This window comes from Oryzias latipes, chromosome 8 (genome assembly GCF_002234675.1).
Source record: "Oryzias latipes chromosome 8, ASM223467v1".
Taxonomy (NCBI): domain Eukaryota; kingdom Metazoa; phylum Chordata; class Actinopteri; order Beloniformes; family Adrianichthyidae; genus Oryzias; species Oryzias latipes.
In genome coordinates, this window is record NC_019866.2 from 8,155,539 (window position 1) to 8,176,343 (window position 20,805).

A 20,805-nucleotide genomic window follows, 5' to 3' on the forward strand; every position below is an offset into this window, starting at 1 on the left:
TGCAACTAACTGTACAAATACGATAAATGAAAAACAAAGTTTGTAGGACAAAACAGCTTTAAAAATTAAAACTTTGCATTAGACTGTATTGCTCTGTGGTCAAATAAAACTGTGTCATGAATTTATGCAGGTATTGTTTGAAATGCTATAAAAAAACGGTGATATGTTTAGGGCACACAACACGCCTCCCTCCCTGTAGTTGACATTCAGCTAATTATAATTGACCTTAGTTGGTACAAGCAAGCTTGTGATTGGGAGTCTTTTTTATTATTATTTATGTGTATATAAAAAGGCAAAATAGTAAAGATACAATAGAAAGAGAAACTGATTTTTGACTTCCTGATTGATTTTATACCGTTTTATCAACATAATCTCTGGTTTTCAACCAATTCTGCGGTTTTTCTCAGTGCTCGATTGATTTTTCTGTGCAAATCTGCAGATTACATCCCTAGTGTAAACACACTGATTGCATTTGAGTCCAGGCTTTTCGGCCAGAACTTTATGAAGTTCTTTATATTCAATATTTACAGTAATTATATATTCAATGTTTCAAAACTCTTAAAACTCATGTTATTTGCTGATGACACTAATATATTCTATTCTAAAGACAATCATAGGGAACTTATTAATGTGGTGAACACAGTGTTAAACAAAATAAAATCATGGATGGATTACAAGAAATTATATTTGAACATATATAAAACCAAAGTGATGTTTTTTGGTAACTACAACATTAAAATAAATAATGTATCAATTGAAAGTGTCACAGAAATCAAATTCTTAGGGGTTGTTATCAAAGTTGGAAGCCACACATCAGACAAATACAAACTAAAGTTTCATAAAGTATTTCCATCATAAATAAATCTAAGTATATATTAAATACAACAATAGATTTTTATTGTACTGCTCCTTAATATTACCATATTTCACCGACTTTATAGAAATTTGGGGAATAATTATAAGAGTTTACTATATCTCCTCTTTTTACTTCAAAAACCAGCCTCCAGAATTTTACATAAAGCCAGCTATCTTGATTATAAGAACTGTTTTTTTATTTTAAAACTGTATGACCTTGTGGATTTTTAGACCGCGCAACTTCTATACAGAGTTCTATAGTGGGAAATCGTTACCATTCAATATCCAAAAACAGTTCTTAGAAAATGAAGGAGGCTGCAAACTGAGGGGATGTAGGAACTTCAAGATCAAACTGAAAACGAAAACAAAAAGTTTTTGTGTGTCGGTGTGTGGCACTAAACTTTGGAACGGGTTAAGTAATGAGCTCAAACAATATTCAAATATCCAAATATGTGAACTTGATTGAGGTAAAATAATCAAAGCTCTTTTAATTACAACCAATGAGTATTACATTGTGTAATGTGCAATAACAATTTGTGAAATGTTTTAATTATGGTACAATCAACAAGATTTTGATTTTCTTTACTTGATCTGCAATGTGGAGCAATGATATCTGGAGTAATATGAAATTGGATTCTGATTATAATCAATGAGTACTTCATATCTGTTACATGGTGTGGGATTCATGTTTCTGTTTGCTGAAATCCTGAATGATTGTTTTCTGAAAATAATCAATCATAAATATGCACTTGATTTTGTTACTTGAAAAGAATCTATCTGATCAGAACTGGATTACGAAAACTATGCAAAACTATAAAATTAAATAACTCCGTTCAATTCAATTCTATTTATTTGCATAGCCCAAATTCACAACAACAGTTGCCTCAATGGGCTTCGTATCGGTAATTGAAAAAGTAAAACATAAAATCAAAAGGACCATAAATACATAGAATTCAATAAGAAAATACTAAATTGAACTAACAAACTGACTAAAATGGACATCCCTGCCCTTAGACCCCCCTTCGCGGTATAGATAAACTCCCAATAACCGGATTCCGGAAAAAACGAAGAAACTTCAGGGGTGCCCATATGAAGGAGGGATCCTCCCCCAGGACGGACAGGCGATTACCAGAACTCATAAAGAAGAATTAACTTATCTAACTCTACAACTACATATTTAGCTTCATCCGGACGGAGTTGGGGGGACGGCCGGGGGCGCGAGTCGAGCCGGAGACAGGGTCAACAGCCAAGTGTAGGAGCAGGAGCAGAGACGAGGTACACGGCCAGGTACAGAGCAGAGACAGGCCAGGATCCACAGCCAGGCGTAGGAGCAGTAGTAGAGGCGAGCCAGAGACGAGGTATTCTAAAGACAATCATAGGGAAGTTCCTTAGGTACCGGAGCACGGATGAGCCAACTGGAATCTGGAAGCACTCCCACTCACTCGGAGGGAAATGGGAAAGAGGGACAGTCCATGAATTGCTCTGCACCAAACAGAGGCATGGAGAACTAAATGATGAATAATAATCAAGAAAAGAGGAGAGAAGGAGGGTAGAAGTAGATGAGAAAAGAGGACAGAACCCCAGTGCACCATAGCTACCCCAGCTTCAAAATTACTAGCAGCCTACTAACAACTAATTGTTATTTAGTTTAATTTAAACACATTAACATTAAGTTAAATAATCTCTGAATACTAGCTAGTCTGACAATAAGCCTGTCCAAAGAGTAATGTTCTCAGTCTAACTTTGAATGTAGAAACTGTGTCGGTCTGTCTGACATGAGCTGGGAGTTTTTTCCATAAAACAGGGGCTTGGTGCCTAAACGCTCTACCTCCAACTGTACTTTTACTAATTCTGGGAATCACAAGCAGTCCTGCATTTTGGGAGCGAAGTGTTTCTATTTGAATGGTAAGGCACTATGAGGTCTTTGTTATAGGATGGGGCCATACCAGCTGGGGTGGGATTACATACACTCGCTTCTTCCCACTCCTTTTCAAGCCATAAATCAAGTTCTACTTGACTTTAGTTAACGATCACTATCTTTAATTAATCAAATGTGACTTAAGTGTGTCTTTGTTTTTGTTTGTTTATTCATCTATGCATTTCATAATTTCCGTAAACCTGTGTGATTTTTTTTGTATGGACTAATATTGAGATAAAATAAATCAAATCAGGCCAAAATCAAATAAAAATTAATTTGATTGTGTAAATTCACATTCCAGGCTGGGTTTCATTTGTAATGCATTCGAGGGAAACTCAATTTTTTTTAGAAGTCCAGTTGGTAAAAGGCCGTGTCACCACAGGACAGCTATGCTCCTTCCCCGTATGATGACCCAAAGATGTTCTTGTATTTGTGATTTGGCCAGCAGTCCGGCTGACAGCTTACAAATCAGATTTCCCCCCTTCATCACTGACTCACAGCTCTAAAAATGAAATAAAAAAAACAGTAATCCTTGAAATAATTTTGTTTTGATCTAATCTCTTAAAACAATGTTAAAAATGATTAGGGTCAAAATAGTTGACCGTGTTTGTGGAGCTCCCGAAATAAACATGCTTAAAAAATGTGCATTGACGGAAAAACAGAAGATAAAATGGAGATTATATATTATAAATCTTTCAATAGAATGAACTCTAAGGGTGTTTTTAAAATGGTGGGCCGACACTCATAAGAGCTTGTGTAAACAGGTTTACCTCAGGACAGTAAAAGTAAGTGCTCTCTCATTTAATTAGTTTGTCCTAAATCTCTTTAAGACATGAAATCATCCCGACAACAATCCACCCAAATCTCCCTCCTCACTCTGTGCAGCTAAATTAGCCCACATGGCCTTGATCTCCACAAACACGTATCTCCAAAAAGACGTTATTAATTATTACATAAGTTGGGCGGAGTGGGCATTTGCCAAAAACTGCTTTTTAAAATCTTAAATACCGGTAATCAGTTTTCAAAAGGATATTTTTCCTTTTTTGTTGTTATGGTTGTTGAAGCCCAAAACATGCAAAAAAAAAAAAAGCTTTCAACCTGTATTATTGATTTCATAACAGGGCTGTAAAATCCAATTTTTATTTCAAATATTAGTGTTTTACTCGTAAATTTTGGCTTCGTGCTTTTATTTTGACTTTTTTCTATAAAGCACTTTGAATACCAAGTGTGGTGGAAAAGGTGCATTTCAAACAAACTTGCCTTGTTTTGTAAAACTTGTGGAAAATACAGCAAGAACAAGGAGTAAAACCGTAGGATTTACAGACACGTGCACAGCAAGCTATCCAGGTCTGAGACAGCTACTTTGTATTAAGAGATCAGCTAGAAAGGAGAGGAGGAGGAGCAGGAGACGACAAGAGGGACTGGAAGGTCAGCATTACATCTATTGAGATGATCTAGACTACAGACCGGGCTGTGGGGCAAACTTATCCAGAGAGATTTGGTTGGCTGGATTTTACATCATTTTTATTGCAAAAGTCTGGAAAAATAGGAATCAGAAAGGACCACAGAATCACCCTGAACCAATCTGAGCCTTGTGTGTACTGTGGTGTTAGTATCATGACTCAGAAGGTCAGCGGCTCGCCTTTCCTCAAGCCTTTCTTTCTGAAGACGCCCGTCAGAGTTGCGACCCCCCTGCAGCAGAGGCGCCACACGCTCCCCGCCAGCGAGTTCAGAAACCTCACATCACAGGACGCCATCAGCGTGTTTGAAATCGAAAGAGAAGGCAAGTCTGGATTTCCTTTGTCGAAACACGTATAAAATGAATCATTTGTTATATATGATTAAAGCTTGAATTAATCAGGAAGTGTGGAATTTGTGTGTATTTTTACAAAATTCACCTTAGTCTTTGTATGTACGGGTTCCCTTGTTAATATTTTCTTTGAAATGCCTTACAGCGTTTGTTTCTGTGTCTGGAGTGTGTCCACTTACTCTGGATGAAGTGCTTAATTTCCTGGGTCAGTGCCCTGAGCTGTCCCTGGGTTGGTTTGAAGAGGGACAGCTGGTGGCTTTCATCATCGGCTCCGGCTGGGACAAGGAAAGGCTTTCACAGGTATTAAAGCCACCCAGCAGAGGGGCCTGCAAATTCCCCTCAAACTGTTATTTCTGCAGCTCGATAAGTTACCATATCAATAATTGCTCCATCTAATCTCTTTCCCGCAGAAGGCCATGACTCAGCATGTCCCAGACACTCCCACCGTGCACATCCATGTGCTGTCTGTGCACCGGCACTGTCGGCAGCAAGGAAAAGGCTCCATCCTCTTGTGGCGCTACTTGCAGTACCTCCGCTGCATGCCGGGCCTCCGTAGAGCTTTGCTGATCTGCGAGGACTTCCTGGTGCCCTTTTACCGAAAGGCAGGCTTCAAGGAAAAGGGCCCTTCAGAAATCTCAGTGTCCAACATGCAGTTTCAAGAGATGGAGTACGCGCTCGGCGGGCAGGCATATGCAAGGCGGAACAGCGGCTGCTAATCAGCCCCCGGCTTCAGTTATTCACCCATGACATGGACTCGGGACACAAAAAATAAATGAGACAGCAGACGCTGCACGTTCTGCCAGTTTCCGTCTAGAGCCACTGAGCGAGGAGCGACATCTGTGTGGACGAAGGCGACTTTAGGAAGGAATCATTGGTTCGAGCATCAAAATGAACCTTTTGCTTTTTATGGTAAATCATGTGGCTTAACTGATGTCTGATTTCTGCTACTTTTCAGCTTCACATTCTGTTCTTGCAATTAAAAAAAGAGAAGGAGACAGATTCTTTTTTCTTTTTTACTGTTGTTTTCTGTTACACGTGTGTAGACAGGTAGCTAAAACACTACCGTGTTAAAAACAATAATCACTTCTTGAGAAGCAATAAACGAATAAACGGAAACATTCGAGTGCTCAGCATATTGTAACAAAAATATGGCAGTAGTTGGTACATTTTCTGTAAAGGCACCAAAGGCATTGATATTGTTGTCCCTGCTAGTCTGCAAAGTTGCCTGAATAATAAAATCTACATCTGGACAGTGAACATAGAAAGTGGTCCTTTTCTCTGTAACAGCCATCGCCTCTCTTGTAAAGGGCTGCTGGATGCTTTGATGAGTTTCTGAGGTGCCTTCGCTCTGTTTCACTCATGACTGCTGCTGAATGGGAAGGAAAGAAAGTCTTCACGATGAGAGTAAAAGAACATAGACATATCGTTTTAGTTCACGGAAAGGGGGAAGAAGGATCCCCACACAGTCCACAACACTTCTGTGCTCACGCCTCAGTGCAGGTGAGCATTCAGGTCGTACTTCTCGCAGAATTTGTCTGTGAAGGGGATGCACGTGAGAAATTCGCACCAGTCGCACTTGATGGGGTAGACGTAAAAGAGCACCACGAGACCGGAGAAGAGGCCGACAAACACCAGCAGGAAGACGATGATCTGACAGCGTTTGCGGTACAGGTCCATGCGGCCGAAGCTGATGTAAGGTAGGAAGGCGAAGGACAGGAAGAAGCCGGAGATGAATCCGGATATGTGAGCAAAGTTGTCAATCCAGGGCAACAGCCCGAAGATAAACAGAAAGATGACAACACACAGCAGCTTGATGAAGGCCCTCCAGGGTTCGGCCAGGATCTGCCAGCTCTGAAACAGCTCCACGAACAGGCAGGCCAGGATGCCAAACTGAGAGCCAGCTGGACCCACCTGACAGACAGAAAACAGGGGAGCCCAAAACACAATTAAATACATGAACATCACAGCTTAAAAATAACAATATGTTCTGCAGATGATCACCTCTGCTCTGTACGGCAGGAAGATGGCAGAAGCCAAGTTGCCAGTGATGCCGCTGAGGATGTAAATGATTGATATTCGAAGCCAGCCAGCCAGTTTCTCCAGATCCCTCAAGATGGTCATTTGGAAAACCACGGACACCAGGCAGTGAAGGATCCTGGAAGGGCAAGAAACACGGCGGGTGGTGAGCAGCACGTGTTGACAAGATAATCCTTCTGTTCAGAAGAGGCAAACCCCTCAACAGTCTACTGAGAATATCTCTGCACAACAAAATCGCTCCCCATCTCACTGTGGCTTAATGAGTTCACGAAGAGAGGGCACTTCGCTTAATTACTCGTGAGAGATTTGACGGAACGTGAAGATGAAGAGGTTTTCTTCTCAGCTGTGGGGTCAGCTCTTTGTGCTGACTGACAACTGATGAGTGTGAACTGACCCAGAATAAACCTGCAAGTCTTATGCAGTTAAATAATGCACATAATGTTGCTATATTAAACCCCTTATTTTACTTATTTTAAATCACTTCCATGTGAATAAGGCAGTTTCCATTTCCCTGTTGTCTTACTTTTCCATTTACAGTTGTAGTTAAAGTAATTTTCCATTTGAATTGGAAGCTGCCAGTTTAGAGTCCCACATCTGACAATCTTTTGATCTATTTTTAAAGTATTCACAGTGGAGTTTAGTTATGATTCTCTTTTTTTTCCCAAAATAAAAAAAACCTGTGTTGTTGTCTACACAGTTTATGCAGAGTGGCAGTCAATTAGAAATTCACTTCCGGGTTGTTGTTAGAACGGTTAATTTTCTTTATACAAGTCCCCCACATTACCATACTGAACCCACATACTTCCACTAACTACACTATCACTCTATTTTACACACACTACACTACTGTTTACACACACTCTACATACTGCATTATGCAAAAGAACTTCCCACTCTGCTCCAAATTGACTACTTCTGTTTGCAATAACTGATTTTTTTCTACCTCCACACACCATATTTATTTATGCCGCACTTTATTGTGCTCCATTTTTTTCTATTTTTTTATACGTTCGTCTTTTTTATACGTTTTTTATTCTTATAGATTACTTATACATATTTTGATTTAAATGTATATTATCACCACTCCAAGGCTGTTACACTTTTGTTGTATTATGCACAATGACAACAAAGGCTTCTGATTCTGAGAAAAATGCCACAAAACATGTTAAAAATGCCAAAAACACAATTTTCATTGGAGAGGGTCTTTAATATGCAAAAAGAAAAAAAAAGAACAGACACCAAACAAAACTCCAGGCAACAAGACAAAACTTAGAGGACAGCAGAATTAAGCTGAGGATGAGAATACAAGATTCTAACAGACAACGTAAACAGTGGCTAACAGCAGCATAAAAACTGAAGTGGCTTTATATTATCATAATCAAGTAAAAATGTGTATTTTGCCATTTTTTTCATTGCTTTTCTTTACTTTGTTGCTCAGAGCTTAACGTGACAATAGCCTCTGGCAACTTATCGTTTTCTAAAAAGCTGCCAAAAAACGAATAACCTTCATGACAAAAAAAAGACTATTTTATTTTTCAAGTAAATATGTCTTCATTAGATCATGTGTTTACCTAGTCATCAGAAAACATGAACTACTGTGCATGAAAACTGATGCAAAGCTGACTCTGGTTCTATTAAATGTTTTCTTTAATGTTGTATAAAGAAAAAAATGATTTGTTCATTAAATTGACGATTTCAGCAAAACCTCCTTAAAGCATCATTCACAGCCGAAATTAGAACATTGACTCAGTTTGAGTTTTTGAATTTAAAGCTTTCCAACTTACCCTGCGTGCAGGAAAAGTGAGAGCCAGAGTCTGTAAAACTGATCTGGGATCTCAGGGTTGAGGAAAGGCAGGAGTCCACAGACATCATCTATGCAGTGCACCTGAGAGAGGACAGGTAATTAATGAAACAATTAAACTCATCAAACATCTCAAAAGCTTCACTTTCTTTCTGCAAGCAGCTTGGTGAAGTGAGATATTTCTTAGGTTTTTTAAGTGAAAGAATTACCAACTCACCAAGTACAAAAAACACTTTGGGTAGAGCTGCTTACCTGCGAGCAAAGAGTCGCTTCCTCGTGAAAGTAGCCCTTCATGAAGTCACAATATTCACGGGATGTGATCTCACACCTCAAAGAAACCAAACAGCACACAGAGAGTAAACTTTATAAATGTTCTTTTCTTTTTTTTTTTTTTATTATAGCAAGTTAAAAAGAAACTGAAGTTCTGCACAATAATGAAATAAAAGTGTATTGAGCTTGCCCACCTTCCTTTGGTTCCGATGCAGCAGGGCCGGCCCATAATGGTGCAGTCTATATGAGGCAGGTAGGTGTGGTTACGCGTGTTGTTGGTACAAATCTAAATGCCACCACAGACGTACAGCAGTCAGAGTCTGATGATGTCAGCATTATGATCATGTGGCTAATTAAAGAGTGAGTAGTTGGCACAAATTGAAGAAAAAGGCATTTGAAGTAAATGTTATTTGAAATTTCTGATGTCAAAGTCTCTTCTGATTTTCCAATATGTCATTGCTTTTTTTAATCAGCCAGAATCATATTTAATAAAAAAAACCTCCTGAGATGACCTTTCAAATATATTTTATAAAATTAATTGATAAAGCTGCAATGCACAGGAATTTTACAAAAAAAAACAAAAATCAAAATCTTCCCAAAATCAAATGAAAATCCGTCTCCAAAGAACAAAAGAACACAAAAACGTACTGGCCACTTGGTGATGTCATCCGGCCACTCATGCGGAGCCATGGAGGAAGGTTCATCACATATTCTGCAAACACACAAAAACATTGGCACTGCTTTCAACAACCAAGTGGCAAAACTTTCAACTCCAATTTGAAACTTGAGATCAGTTCACCTGTTACTCAAGAAAACCATCCTTATTCAATCTAAAATAAAATTCCAGGCAGAAATATACATATTTTAACGGATGTGGCTGCTCTAAAAAAAAATTAAAATTCCATCTCTACAATAGGATTTATTTCTCAAGAAAGAGCGAATTTTTTTTGATACATAATATATATTGTTGTTATATATTTATGAAGAAATGAGCTCAAATGGGGACTTTGACTCTTAGATTGACAGCTACAAAAGTCTTGCTACAGTAGAAAGAAACTAAAGTTCTTCAAAAGTGAATTTTTTAGTTTCTACGCTGTAAAATTTCCTTTAAGAGTACAAGTTGCAAAAACTTAAAAAAAAAGATGTTTAAATATTAAACAATTTTAGAATGGTTTAAGAAAGCTTTACCTTTAAATAAACTAATACATAGAATACATTACTACAGATGGGATTTAATTATTCAATTATTTCAGACAGGGCTTGTTGTTTTTTTAGCGTTGTAAAGAATGTGTTTTACCTTGGATCCTGATGGCACACGGAGCCATACTGCCTCTCTTTACCTCGAAGCTTAGGCGTACTGGAATGTTTCGGCCACTTCACCCACACAGCCAGAGTGCTCTGCGCAGACACACAGGGCAGATGAGTCTATCTTAGATTCTCTTCATATATTTTAAGGAATAAGAAAACCCAAATTAGATAAAAAATAAAAATAAAAAAAAGCAACTGACCGAGCATTCCTCCTCTGTGGTTTGGACACATCCAGAGCGATCATTCCGAACGCAGCAGGCCGAGTTGCGCTCGATCTCTCTCTTTTCCAAGATAAGACTGTGCACCTCTTTGTCTTGTCGCATGCATGGAGAATATTTGGCCCCCAAGTGGATCAGGGCTTCCTAAAATGCAGAATTCAACATTTAGAGAGTTGTGGGCCTTTTTTTTTTTGTAAATGCAAAGAGGCTGAACTTACTGAACTCGGCCCGATCCAGAAGTTCTCCTGCTGTACAAACTTGACATTTTCATAAACACCTTTGTTTCTTAAAACCTAAGTCAGAAAAAAAAATCACAAAAAATGTAATCGATATAAAATCAGAAAAAAATTGTTTTTAATCGAAGATACTCATCATGTCTGAAGCAGAACTCACAGAATCAACTGTCTCGTGTTGGGAAAAGCCTACAGGTGCAATACCATAGATACATACAGCCAGGATAGTGATAAGTAAATGGACAAAGGAGATCCAATATGTGAAAAAAGGCCTAAAAGACAGCAAGAAAAACATGTGGAAGGGTGAAAAAAGGAGGTAGCAACAATTGAATTAGTAATAAAATCATTTTTGAAAGAAAAAACAAACAATCTGGTGCATCAGGCGCTATACCTGTGGTCATCCATATCATCAATCTGCCTCTTGACGTAACTGTCGATGCGCTTGCGATAGGTGCGGTTTGTCAGCTTTCCGACCATGCCCAACCCATAAGGCCTCTTCTCGCGGGCGAAAAGCTTCTTGACGGGAACGACGATGCGCTGCCCGCGCCGCTGTCCGTTCACACTCACAACCTCCTGACGCAGTGGCACCTTTGGCGGACCTGGAGTTCCCTCTTTGGTTTTACGCCACCCTCTCTCCAGAGGTCTGGAAGAAAAGGTTGAAATATGAGAAGATTATTTAAACAGAGGATAAAGAAAAAAAAAATTTTTTCAACAAAAAAACACAAGATGCTCCTTGATAAGGTTTGTTATTTTTAATTTAATGAAGATGTACACATATAGAATCTTTTCATTAGTTGGATTATGTGGCTGATGGAAAATGTGACACAAAATCACCAGAAGCCAGAAAATCAAACATGGCACAGTTGAATTTCCACCAGATTTTATGGAGAGAATTGCCTTTCTGAAAGGGCTTATCACTGCAGCCGCACACACTCACAGCATGAGGTGACTTCTCTCCAGCTCAGTCTTATCTAGGGCACTGCCTGTCAGCTCCATCTCATCGTTTTTGCTGCTAGAAGGGGCCTCTTTGATGACGGCTTCAGACGGAGACTCAAACACCTCGTCTGCATACGTGGACAGCTCCTCTTGCATCAAAATATCCTACAACATTCAAGAGCAGAAAATGGGGATAGATGCACACATTTTGGTTTTGTTGGATCCTTAAACGTGTATTCAAGTGCATCGATGAAGCAAAAATATGCAAAATAGAAAAGGTGGAGAGGAGAATGTTGGTTGTGGCTTCGTACTCTGGCAAAGAAGGATGTGTCAAGCTCATCTGGAAAGTCAATCACATCCTCCTCCATGAAGCTAGCAGGGGTGAAGCTTCTTCTCTGAGCCCGTTTCAGCGTGCTTTCCCGAAATGACCTCCCCTGAAGCACAGATACAAGCAGGTATTGCAAACATTTCCTTCCCACTCAATCAGGAGCAAAAAAAAACAACTCCCCTAAAATTAACATTTGTCCTTTTTTTTTGTCCACTCACTTTAACAAGCGCAGCTGCAGCCCTGAAGCTCATTTTTGCCACAGACTCCCTCTTACGCCGCCGAGGCAGCCGGTTGAGACCTGAGCGAGAGCTGGTAAAGGAGCAAAGCGAGGCAGCACCAGGGGTGATGGGGGTTTGAGGAACACTGTAGCCATCCACCTCTTCCACCATTCGAAAGGCTCTCCCACGAGCCAGTGGATCAACTATCTAGAGATTTATAAAAAGTATAGTTACCCAGATCCCAAGATAGGGATCAATCTAAAATACAAATGAATATACCAAAAATGTATACAATATTTGAACTCAACCATAGTGTGTGACAAATAATGTACATAAAAATTTAAGTGAATTTGATGTTTAGAGACAGGTCCCTGTTTGCATGATGCTTAAAATTTCTATAAATCATTTAGTGAAAAGTCTAAAACAATTGTTTAACTTGGAAGTTAATCCCAAAATGCTGCATGAAAGTAAAAAAAAAAAAAAAGAAAAACTGAAATGTTAAAAGGTGATCTTAACTGCACAGTTAGTTTTTGTATTACAGCTTTTAAGGAAAATCTTAACCATCTTTAAAAAAAAGCAAAGTAACATGTAAATCTACTTTAAATACTGCAAATTAGCTATAAAAAAACATGTTGACATTGTTAAAATTAACTGACTGAATGCTGAGCAATTCCAAAGACCTGAAACCTCAGGAAACTCCCACAGAAATAACAAAATCATCTCAAATTAAGCCACATTTTGAATCAACCCAAGCTGGCTAAATGAAAAACATTCAATGACTTGTACTAGTTTCAATTACCTGAAAACTAGTGAAACAGCCTAATGTCTCCTGGGCAGTTAAATACTGAAAGTATTACATTAACGCTCAATGAGAAAAAAGATTTTAAAGAGATGGAAATGCTTCGCCCCATTTTAAAATTCTATTAAAATGCTGCATTTTTCGAAAATATGAAAGTTACAAAAAATAATAAGTGGATGCATGTATACCCTGGGTAATAATTTAATAGTATTCTGAATATTTAAAAAGTATAAAAAGATGGAATAAATAAATCAGATATAAATGTAGATCCACTATCTAGACAAATAACCAACATCCAGTACCTTTTGCATCCCATGCTGAGAGGAGGGGACATACATAGGAGGAGGGGTCTCAGTGCTGGTCAGGGAGATGTTGTCCTGGCTGGGCAGATCCATCTCCCGGATCACCTGCGGTTTCAGCTTCCCATAGCGCAAGCTGCAGTGGCGGAGACTTTTCCTCTGCCACTTCTGGGTGGCGTCGCCATCCTTACTGACCCCAAACCAGTCCGCCGTTCCCCTAAAGCCACAAATGGGAGTATTTCAGACCTACTACATCTTTTTTTATTTTTTTATTTTTACAGAGGAGGAGGTAAGCAGACAGATGGTGCAACGGCACTTTCTGGGACAGAAAACTGCGCAAAGAGGAGGGAACAAGTTCTGACATGTCCCAGTCCAAATGCACAGGGAAAGACACAAAATTCCCACACACCAATTTCTTGCTTGAAACACAAGAAGGAAGTGATAAAACTGAAATAAAATATCAACCAATAAAACATCCCTGTTCTCTAAGTGTCGGAAGCATCTTTTAAAGCAAACCTGAGGCTATGAAGTGCTTTCATTTCTATTAGTAACTTCCATAGTGAAAGTTCAGTCAGGTTTAGTTAATCAGTTTCTCTCTCAACTGTAAAACTCATCAGAGCAATTCCTGTGCAGCTGAGATTTTATGGTCCAGTCTTTTTTTTTTTGTCTTTATAGCACTGGTTACTCTTTTTATTTTTAGCCTAATCTAATCAACCGTCTTAAAAAAAATGCAAATTTCTAACATCAGCTCAATAACATGTAGATAACACAGCAACAAGTTAACGTTCAGACGAAACCTGCAGGCTTAGTCATCGCCATACCTCTAAAATGACTGGACACTAAGATAAATAAGAGCAATGGCTTTTCAGATTCTCTTATTCATTTAAAAAGAGGTTGTGGTGAGGAAATGACTCAATGTGGTTAAACTGTGACAAGATTTATGCGTTTAGGTCCATCTTTAATTGAGGCTGAAACATTGGGGCTTTACTTAACAACCAGCACTATAACAAGATTGAATATTGAAAGCAAAAGAGTTTATGATTCTGCAGATCAACCACAGTTACCACCTAAATCTACTGACTCGGAAATGTAAAAAATGTACACGAGAAATTTTGAAAAATACATCCTCTTTCCCTGACGTGGCAAATTTGAAGATGATGGGTTGTTCAGGGAATTTTTTGTGCACACGTAAAAGGAACTATGCTATTCTGTTTGTTTTCACAAGCAAGCTATCTGTTTTGTTCCATTGCAGTGAATCAGCCGGATGGCTAAATTCCCTGGTGATCAGCATTAGTCACACAGTTACGATAAGTGAGGAGGTGCATGGCATCCTTATGCTTGTGAGGCACCAGCCGCCGTACCTGAGAAGAGTTCTGGACAGAGAGTGGTGTTTCCTGGTGCTGCGCCGTGCAGCCCGCTGCCCTTTAATGGGCACAGTGTTAATCCGCTCAAAATGCACTCTCCTGCTGCTGAAGTGACCAGGTAGGGCAGGACCAGGAGGTGGCGAGAAAGGGACAAAGAGAAGGAGGAGAAGAAGAGAAAACAGGAGTGAAAAGAAAGGTGCAGCAAAAGAAAGCAGTGAGGCTTTATGTGGGGGGTGGCAAAGCTGGCATTTAGATGAACCTCTGATTTAAAGGCCCACTCCGATGAAAATCGTGTTTTTAACATGTTCTTGTGCCATTTTCTCATGATGGAGGACATATATTAATTACAATTCTGAGTATATCTTGAAATCGTGAATTGAACTCTCTGCTTGGCTCCATTCTGATGCATTCAGTTGCTGACAAATGGATCTACGTTCGTCTTTGTTATCCTCGTCCGAGGTGGAATCTGGCTCAAAACTGTACGGCTGGATAGTTTCAATTTTACTCACCATTTTTGTTGCACCAGTAATGTGAGCTTGGGGTTCTGATGAAGGGCTGTAAGCTAGTATGATGCACGTAAACAGATGGATGAGAGGATGTGGGGGCAGGCATACTCCACACCCACAACTCAGTGGGGAGTTTCTAAAGAACTACTGCCACTCTGCAGAAACTATGTCCAAGAAAATGGCACAGGTTTTTTTTATTTTGGCTAAAAACGTGATTATAGTAACCAAAAGACCACTGGGACTGCTTTTACAATAGATAAAGAGATGATCGGAGTGAGACTTTAAAGGTTTCAGAAACAAGAAAAGTCATTTTTGAGAAGTCTGTATAGGAGTGTTAATCATAAAGCATTTTAAAATCTTCAGAGAAAGTTAAAGAGAAGCCCTTGGGTTGTGATCTACCCTGTTAGGTGACATCCTGTATAGTTCTCTGCATACAGGAGACGTTTTTGTTAATATAGTTTTGAGATATAGAAGGAGTTTACCTCTTTATGGTTTGAGTAATAGATGACTGACGCTGCAAGACCGGCCGCCGGGTGTCAAAATAGTCCCGTGGGGGAGATGGGAGATGGGAGGTTTCCACAGGCATGCTGATGCTGCGCAGGAAACCCTGCCTCTTCATTGGCTGCATTGGGGGAAAAAATCATATGAAAAAGAGTGTTTAAAAACAAAGCATCCTGCAAAGGATTAAAAAGAAAAAGACTTTGAGCTAGAGAAAGTACCTGGACAAAAGTAGGAGGCTCATCGAGTGACATCTGAGCTGTGGGAATGTCCAGTCTGAGCCAGGGAGGTTTCTTCCTCTGTAGGCTGCTTGTGCTTTCCCGCCGCGATTCAGCCATGTTCTCTGTCCCACCCCAGGCCTGCCAGCTGCACAGATAGAAACAGACAGAATACAACAAATTTAACAAATCCTTAAAAATATCTCAAAAACACAGTTTAACTTTATTTTTTCCTGCAGTAAAGTACTGATCTGTTTGTCAATCACATCAGCTGTTTACAATAATGTAGGAATGACCTCGACACCCCCATTAGTATAATTTTCATTCAAAATTTAAAGTGTAAAGAAATGTAAAGATTTCAAAAAGTTTTTATCTTAGAATGTTTTGGTTGAAAACAAACAAAAAAGAGTCTCATAATTGTAAGACCCCTTTGGAATAAAATCTTGGAACATTTTATTTTTTTGTGAAGCGGTTTTTAGACATTTTTCATATTGTTTTGACCTCGTCTTTGCTTTGTTTTTGGATTTATCCTTTTTTTTTGCCTTTACATTCTCAATCTTTGTTAAAAAACACCAAAAACAAAACAGTTTGATCTCAATTTTTGTGATTTATGCAGACAAAATTTATGTCATACATTCATTGTGGAATTATTATTTAATATATTAAGAAAATAAGAAGCTGAGGTTTTAATAAAGAGTTGTATATCAAGCTTTGCCACCAAAACAGTTTTAAATATAATCTATTAGAGCAAATTAGTATGAAATTTAAAAAGAAAACCACACTCGGAGGTACTGAACTACTATGTGTTAATTTTGGTCTGTAAGAGACCCTTTTTTTTACTTAAACATTCAACTATTTCTCCAAAGTAAAGAAAACAATTCAGAATTGGAAAACCTTCCCAAAACCTGCCACATCTGTGTTTATTGAATAAAGGGAAGCTTGTCGGCTTAATCTTAATCCCATAACTCATTTTAAAACAAGCTTAATTCCTCTCAGTGGTTTGAAGTAGTTCTACTTTCAGAGTGTATTTAATGGAGACTAATGACGGTGTGTGCATTCCCATGATGAGGCCTGTAAACCCCAGGAGGTGCACAGTAAAGCAGAGCATCAGACAGTCTGCAGTCTTGTTATCATCACCAGCTCTGCTTTTTACTGTCCCACTGTCTAAACTCACACCACTGGATTCACTTCCTGCCTTGATCTTGGTTCCAATTATCCCCATGGAAAATTGTACTCTTAAAATGTTTAGTTGTGCACATTCCTTTGCTCTGCAATTAAGAAAAAAACACAGCAAAATAGATTTAATCAAACTGCAAAAATGAAAAATTGAAAAAAAAACTCTCAGAGCAAGAATTAAGTTCATTACAATCCCAGTTTCCGTTCTATTCTTTGTCTGAATATCTATTAATTAAAATGCGACAATAGATCTTTGTCGTCAATGTCGTCACTTCTAGAGGTTTTCATAAGTTAAAGAAAGCAGGTCACGCCCTCACTTCTCTTGTTACAGAACTGGCTCCATGGAGGGAAAAAAAGAGGAAAGAAATCTGTGGCAGTCTGTGACCACATCTGTTTCACATTGGCATTTTAATGCACCACAAGCTTCTGTTTTAGCCCATGTGACGATGGGAAGTGTTGTCAGAAAAGCTCAGCAGAGGAAGAGGGGAAAACCTCCCACTGAGGACAGAAAAAGTAATCAGCCGTCAGCCTCTTCAGGTGATGGAAAATCACACTACGGATACACCCATTGTTGCCCCGCGATGGACAGGCAAACTGTCCTGGATGTTCCCCACCTTCCCCCTAAATAGATGGGATAGGCCCCAGCAACCTCCCTAACCCTGACGTGACCAAGCAGGAATAAAAGATGGATGGATTATAATTACAGTTTAATTTAAGGTTTATCTTAAGCTTTATGCAACTGTTAAACACTATGTGGGAATTTGGGGGTCCTATAGTGATTCAGTTTGACCTGCAGCATCATATAAACTCAGAAAATAAATTTAAAAAAGAATTATCAATTTAAGAAAAGAACAAGTGGCACATATGAGGGTTATTCCCATTATATATGGATTGGCTTCTATTTAAGGTAAATATTTACTCAGTTTTTATTGTGGCCTTTTCACAACAGAAAAGGTTATAATTGCCACAAAAAACACTTCTTTTCATTTTAAAGTGCACATCTGTGAAGGAAAAATAACAAATCCAGTTTACCAAAGGCGGGCTGAACCTCTTTTATGCACAAATATGTTGATTTGAATAAAGGGGAGTAAACTTAACTGAATCTTTTGTTCCTGTAAGCCATCTCCCACTCATTTTATAATTATTTCCAAGCCGCCTGTGTCCACATGATTACCGCTGAATTACAGCGTCTTATATCTTGTGTTTACTTGCTGCTCAAATTAATAACGCAACAAAAGTTTAAAAAAAAGGAGGCAGGTGTGAATATCTTTTCACAGCTCACAGCAGGAGGAGAGCTACTGTAAATCCCACGGAACAAGCAGAACTGGATTCTTATCAGGACAAAACACAGTTAAGATCGTAGAAAAATGCCCAGCAACATTTGGTAAAAAAAAAAAATAGAAAAAAATCTATTCACGTATCCAGCTCTTGTTTTTCGTTCCCAGACAATATCAGAGTGAACTTCTAACAATGCACAGGCTTGAAAATCTTTGAAAGCTCATGTCTGGGAATGTCTATAGTCTGACCTCCTGTCATCATCATCATCACTTGAGGAAGCAGCTCCCTCACTGTGAGAAAAAAAAAGTCATTGAATGGAGAAGGTTAGACGAAAGGCTGGTCCTTGTCTGAGAAAAACAGAACATTGTTTTCTGAATGTCCTTCTCATATTCAGAGGGAAAAACATTTTAATTAAATATTTGGCAATTATACAAAGTCTAGGATTAGCTCTTGAACACACGCTCTGTGGTGTGGGGACAGAAGCCTTCAATTATTCAAAACTATTAAGCTTATCTCCTGAAATGCACCAAAAATGACTCATCTTTTTTTCAAGGTAACAGTGAGTTCTTGCTTCAGATGGTGCATGACAACTATCTGCAGCATGTGATAGTTTCCCCGCAGTGTTTACATTCCTGAAGCTGATTCGGGCCTCACGCTCTTCAGACCTTCATCTATCTATAGTAAAGACTGAGCTGCCGGGACTTTTCACCAAACCAAAAACTCAAGGGACGCGCATCTAATTTTGCATTCTGAGGCTTCAGAACCCATCAGGCAGGACAGAACAGGCAGGTGAACTAAACATAGAGGACAAGCTGACATCCATGCAGGTGCTTGGATGTCCAGTGGGCTAATAATGCCTTTGATTGACAGGCGTATCGAGTGTTCTCTCTGTCTTGGGAGCTCCAGACGTTTACAGGCTGCTCTACAAACTCCATCCTGATAAGTGTTTATGACATGTTACGATATGAGGACTTACTTAATTGTATCTAGTCAAAAACCAGTTCATGACTGTATGGTCCAGCTTTACATAGCCTCTATTGTGTTTTTTTCACACATTTAACCACTACAGGAAAGAAAGTAACAAGTACTTGCATTACCCAAGTACATGTCACTGCACCAGGTCGCCTGTGCAGAAAAATTATCTCCTAAACATTTTAGAGTACATTATCTTTTCAAAAATCTCTTCTATCTGAGGTCATTTTTATTGTCAGTGTGTGCCTCAACCACATTCCACAAGATCTCCAGGCTGAAAACCAACAAAGCGGGAATGGTGACGATGGAAACCACATGCAGTCTAACCGCAGCGGACAGGAGCTGGCGGGTTTCCGGGCACCGCGTGTGCTCTGGTGCTGCTGCTTCACAGGAGGCAGACAAAGTGTAGCCCCAGCTAGGGTGGCAGAGGAATGAGCCTTATTGAGGCTGACAAAGAATACAGTGACTGGCCAAGTCGGGTCGTGCACACAGAGGGAGCTGCCGAGCTAAGGTGGCCACTGGGGAAAGATCAGAGCTCCAAACAAAAACCACACAGATCATTATAGATGGTAGAGAAAAGAGTGTCTTTTTGAAAATGCAAATATTCCTATTCCCAAGCTCAAGCTGCTTCAATCTTGGACTAACTTTTAACCCTAACCCTAAAAAACCACAAGTTTTTCCAGTTTTTTCAAACTTGTGCAATCTGTGCCAGGCAGATTAAAAAAAGACAGGATACTAAATTTTTACGCAAACAGGTTGTGTTTTTTGTAATTCTTAGCATACTTTATTACTCATGCCCCGTAAAAGTACATTTTATTCATTGTTATTTATTTCACTCTCGACATTGGAGGAGAGGCTTAACATTTGAGACAATGGAGGGAAACCAGCCTCCATGGATTTTTTTTCCACTCTTAAAGCTAAAGAAATTAAGAAAATGCATTTTTTTTAAATAAGGGCTCAATTAAGTTGAAATGTTATTTAAATTAAACTGTTGTTAGAAAATCTACCTCAATGTGCAGAAAACGGCAACTTTCTTGATAACAAATAGATTTAAATAAAGAAGATGCAGGCATTTGTCGCTTTACCTGCATCTGTGCCTCATGTAAAAATGAATTGCAGAACACATTTGATCTTAATATATGCTATTGTCATTCCGCCACAAATTATGAAGGCAAAACTACAAGCAAGTGATTTTTTTAATTAGGTGAGAAGCACGGAAACACAATGAAGAGATAAGCATTAAAATAAACTGGGTTTTAAAACACAAATGGAGTTAAACAGCAAAAAAACGTCTGTTGTGGAATTTGAGCAAAAAACTGCCACCAAGATTTATCCTGAATAGAAAGTAGAGCACCAGGCTTATGTCCCGCAGTGATACATACTCCTCCATATTAAGAGTAAGCTGAACCACAGGACCAGTAAACGCTTGCAGTCATCTAAACTGACCTTAGTGACATGTGACAGTCTGTCACACCACAACAGTTTCTTACAACATAAAAAAATGCACAGAGACAGCAAAAATATCCATCACAGCTGACCCTGAGATCAAGTGTCACAGCCAGTCGAGGGGTGGATGGGAGCTGGTGGGGCCGGAATGGTCGATGGCGGGGCAGGAAAACCAACACGGGCAGGGTAGCTTATATAGTTTTACTTACGTTTTCCTGATTTATAGCTCACACTACTTTAACTATATCAATTTAGCCACACGAGTGGCACTGGTTTCAGTATGGAGTGACAGATTTGTACCCTGTCCAACACCAGGC

At 39.1% G+C, this 20,805-nt stretch overlaps 2 protein-coding genes across 6 annotated transcripts in view; one reads left to right on the plus strand and one right to left on the minus strand.

Moving 5' to 3' along the window:
• The first annotated feature begins 4,321 nt into the window (after positions 1-4,321).
• On the plus strand, positions 4,322-5,330 carry aanat2 (arylalkylamine N-acetyltransferase 2). Its single transcript, NM_001104846.2, is given in 3 exon segments — positions 4,322-4,556; positions 4,729-4,883; positions 4,994-5,330. Coding segments are annotated over 3 exon segments (627 nt in total). The 5' UTR covers positions 4,322-4,390; the 3' UTR covers positions 5,300-5,330.
• Positions 5,331-5,582: 252 nt separating this feature from the next.
• rhbdf1 (rhomboid 5 homolog 1) overlaps positions 5,583-20,805 on the minus strand; it is a 28,353-nt gene continuing 13,130 nt past the window's right edge. For 2 of the 5 annotated variants that reach the window (XM_023957463.1, XM_023957464.1), the window contains exons 2-19: positions 15,620-15,764; positions 15,383-15,522; positions 14,392-14,499; positions 13,034-13,247; positions 11,933-12,139; positions 11,698-11,820; positions 11,388-11,551; positions 10,842-11,093; positions 10,611-10,722; positions 10,436-10,510; positions 10,200-10,361; positions 9,989-10,089; positions 9,340-9,403; positions 8,886-8,977; positions 8,674-8,749; positions 8,405-8,505; positions 6,585-6,738; positions 5,583-6,494 (exon numbers count right to left, since the gene is read on the minus strand). In XM_023957463.1, coding sequence (XP_023813231.1) covers positions 6,075-6,494; positions 6,585-6,738; positions 8,405-8,505; positions 8,674-8,749; positions 8,886-8,977; positions 9,340-9,403; positions 9,989-10,089; positions 10,200-10,361; positions 10,436-10,510; positions 10,611-10,722; positions 10,842-11,093; positions 11,388-11,551; positions 11,698-11,820; positions 11,933-12,139; positions 13,034-13,247; positions 14,392-14,499; positions 15,383-15,522; positions 15,620-15,736 — 2,682 coding nt within the window. In that variant the 5' untranslated portion in view covers positions 15,737-15,764 and the 3' untranslated portion in view covers positions 5,583-6,074. The remainder of the gene's footprint in view (positions 6,495-6,584; positions 6,739-8,404; positions 8,506-8,673; positions 8,750-8,885; positions 8,978-9,339; positions 9,404-9,988; positions 10,090-10,199; positions 10,362-10,435; positions 10,511-10,610; positions 10,723-10,841; positions 11,094-11,387; positions 11,552-11,697; positions 11,821-11,932; positions 12,140-13,033; positions 13,248-14,391; positions 14,500-15,382; positions 15,523-15,619; positions 15,765-20,805) is intronic. The other 3 variants (XM_023957467.1, XM_023957466.1, XM_023957468.1) reach the window with 3 other exon arrangements.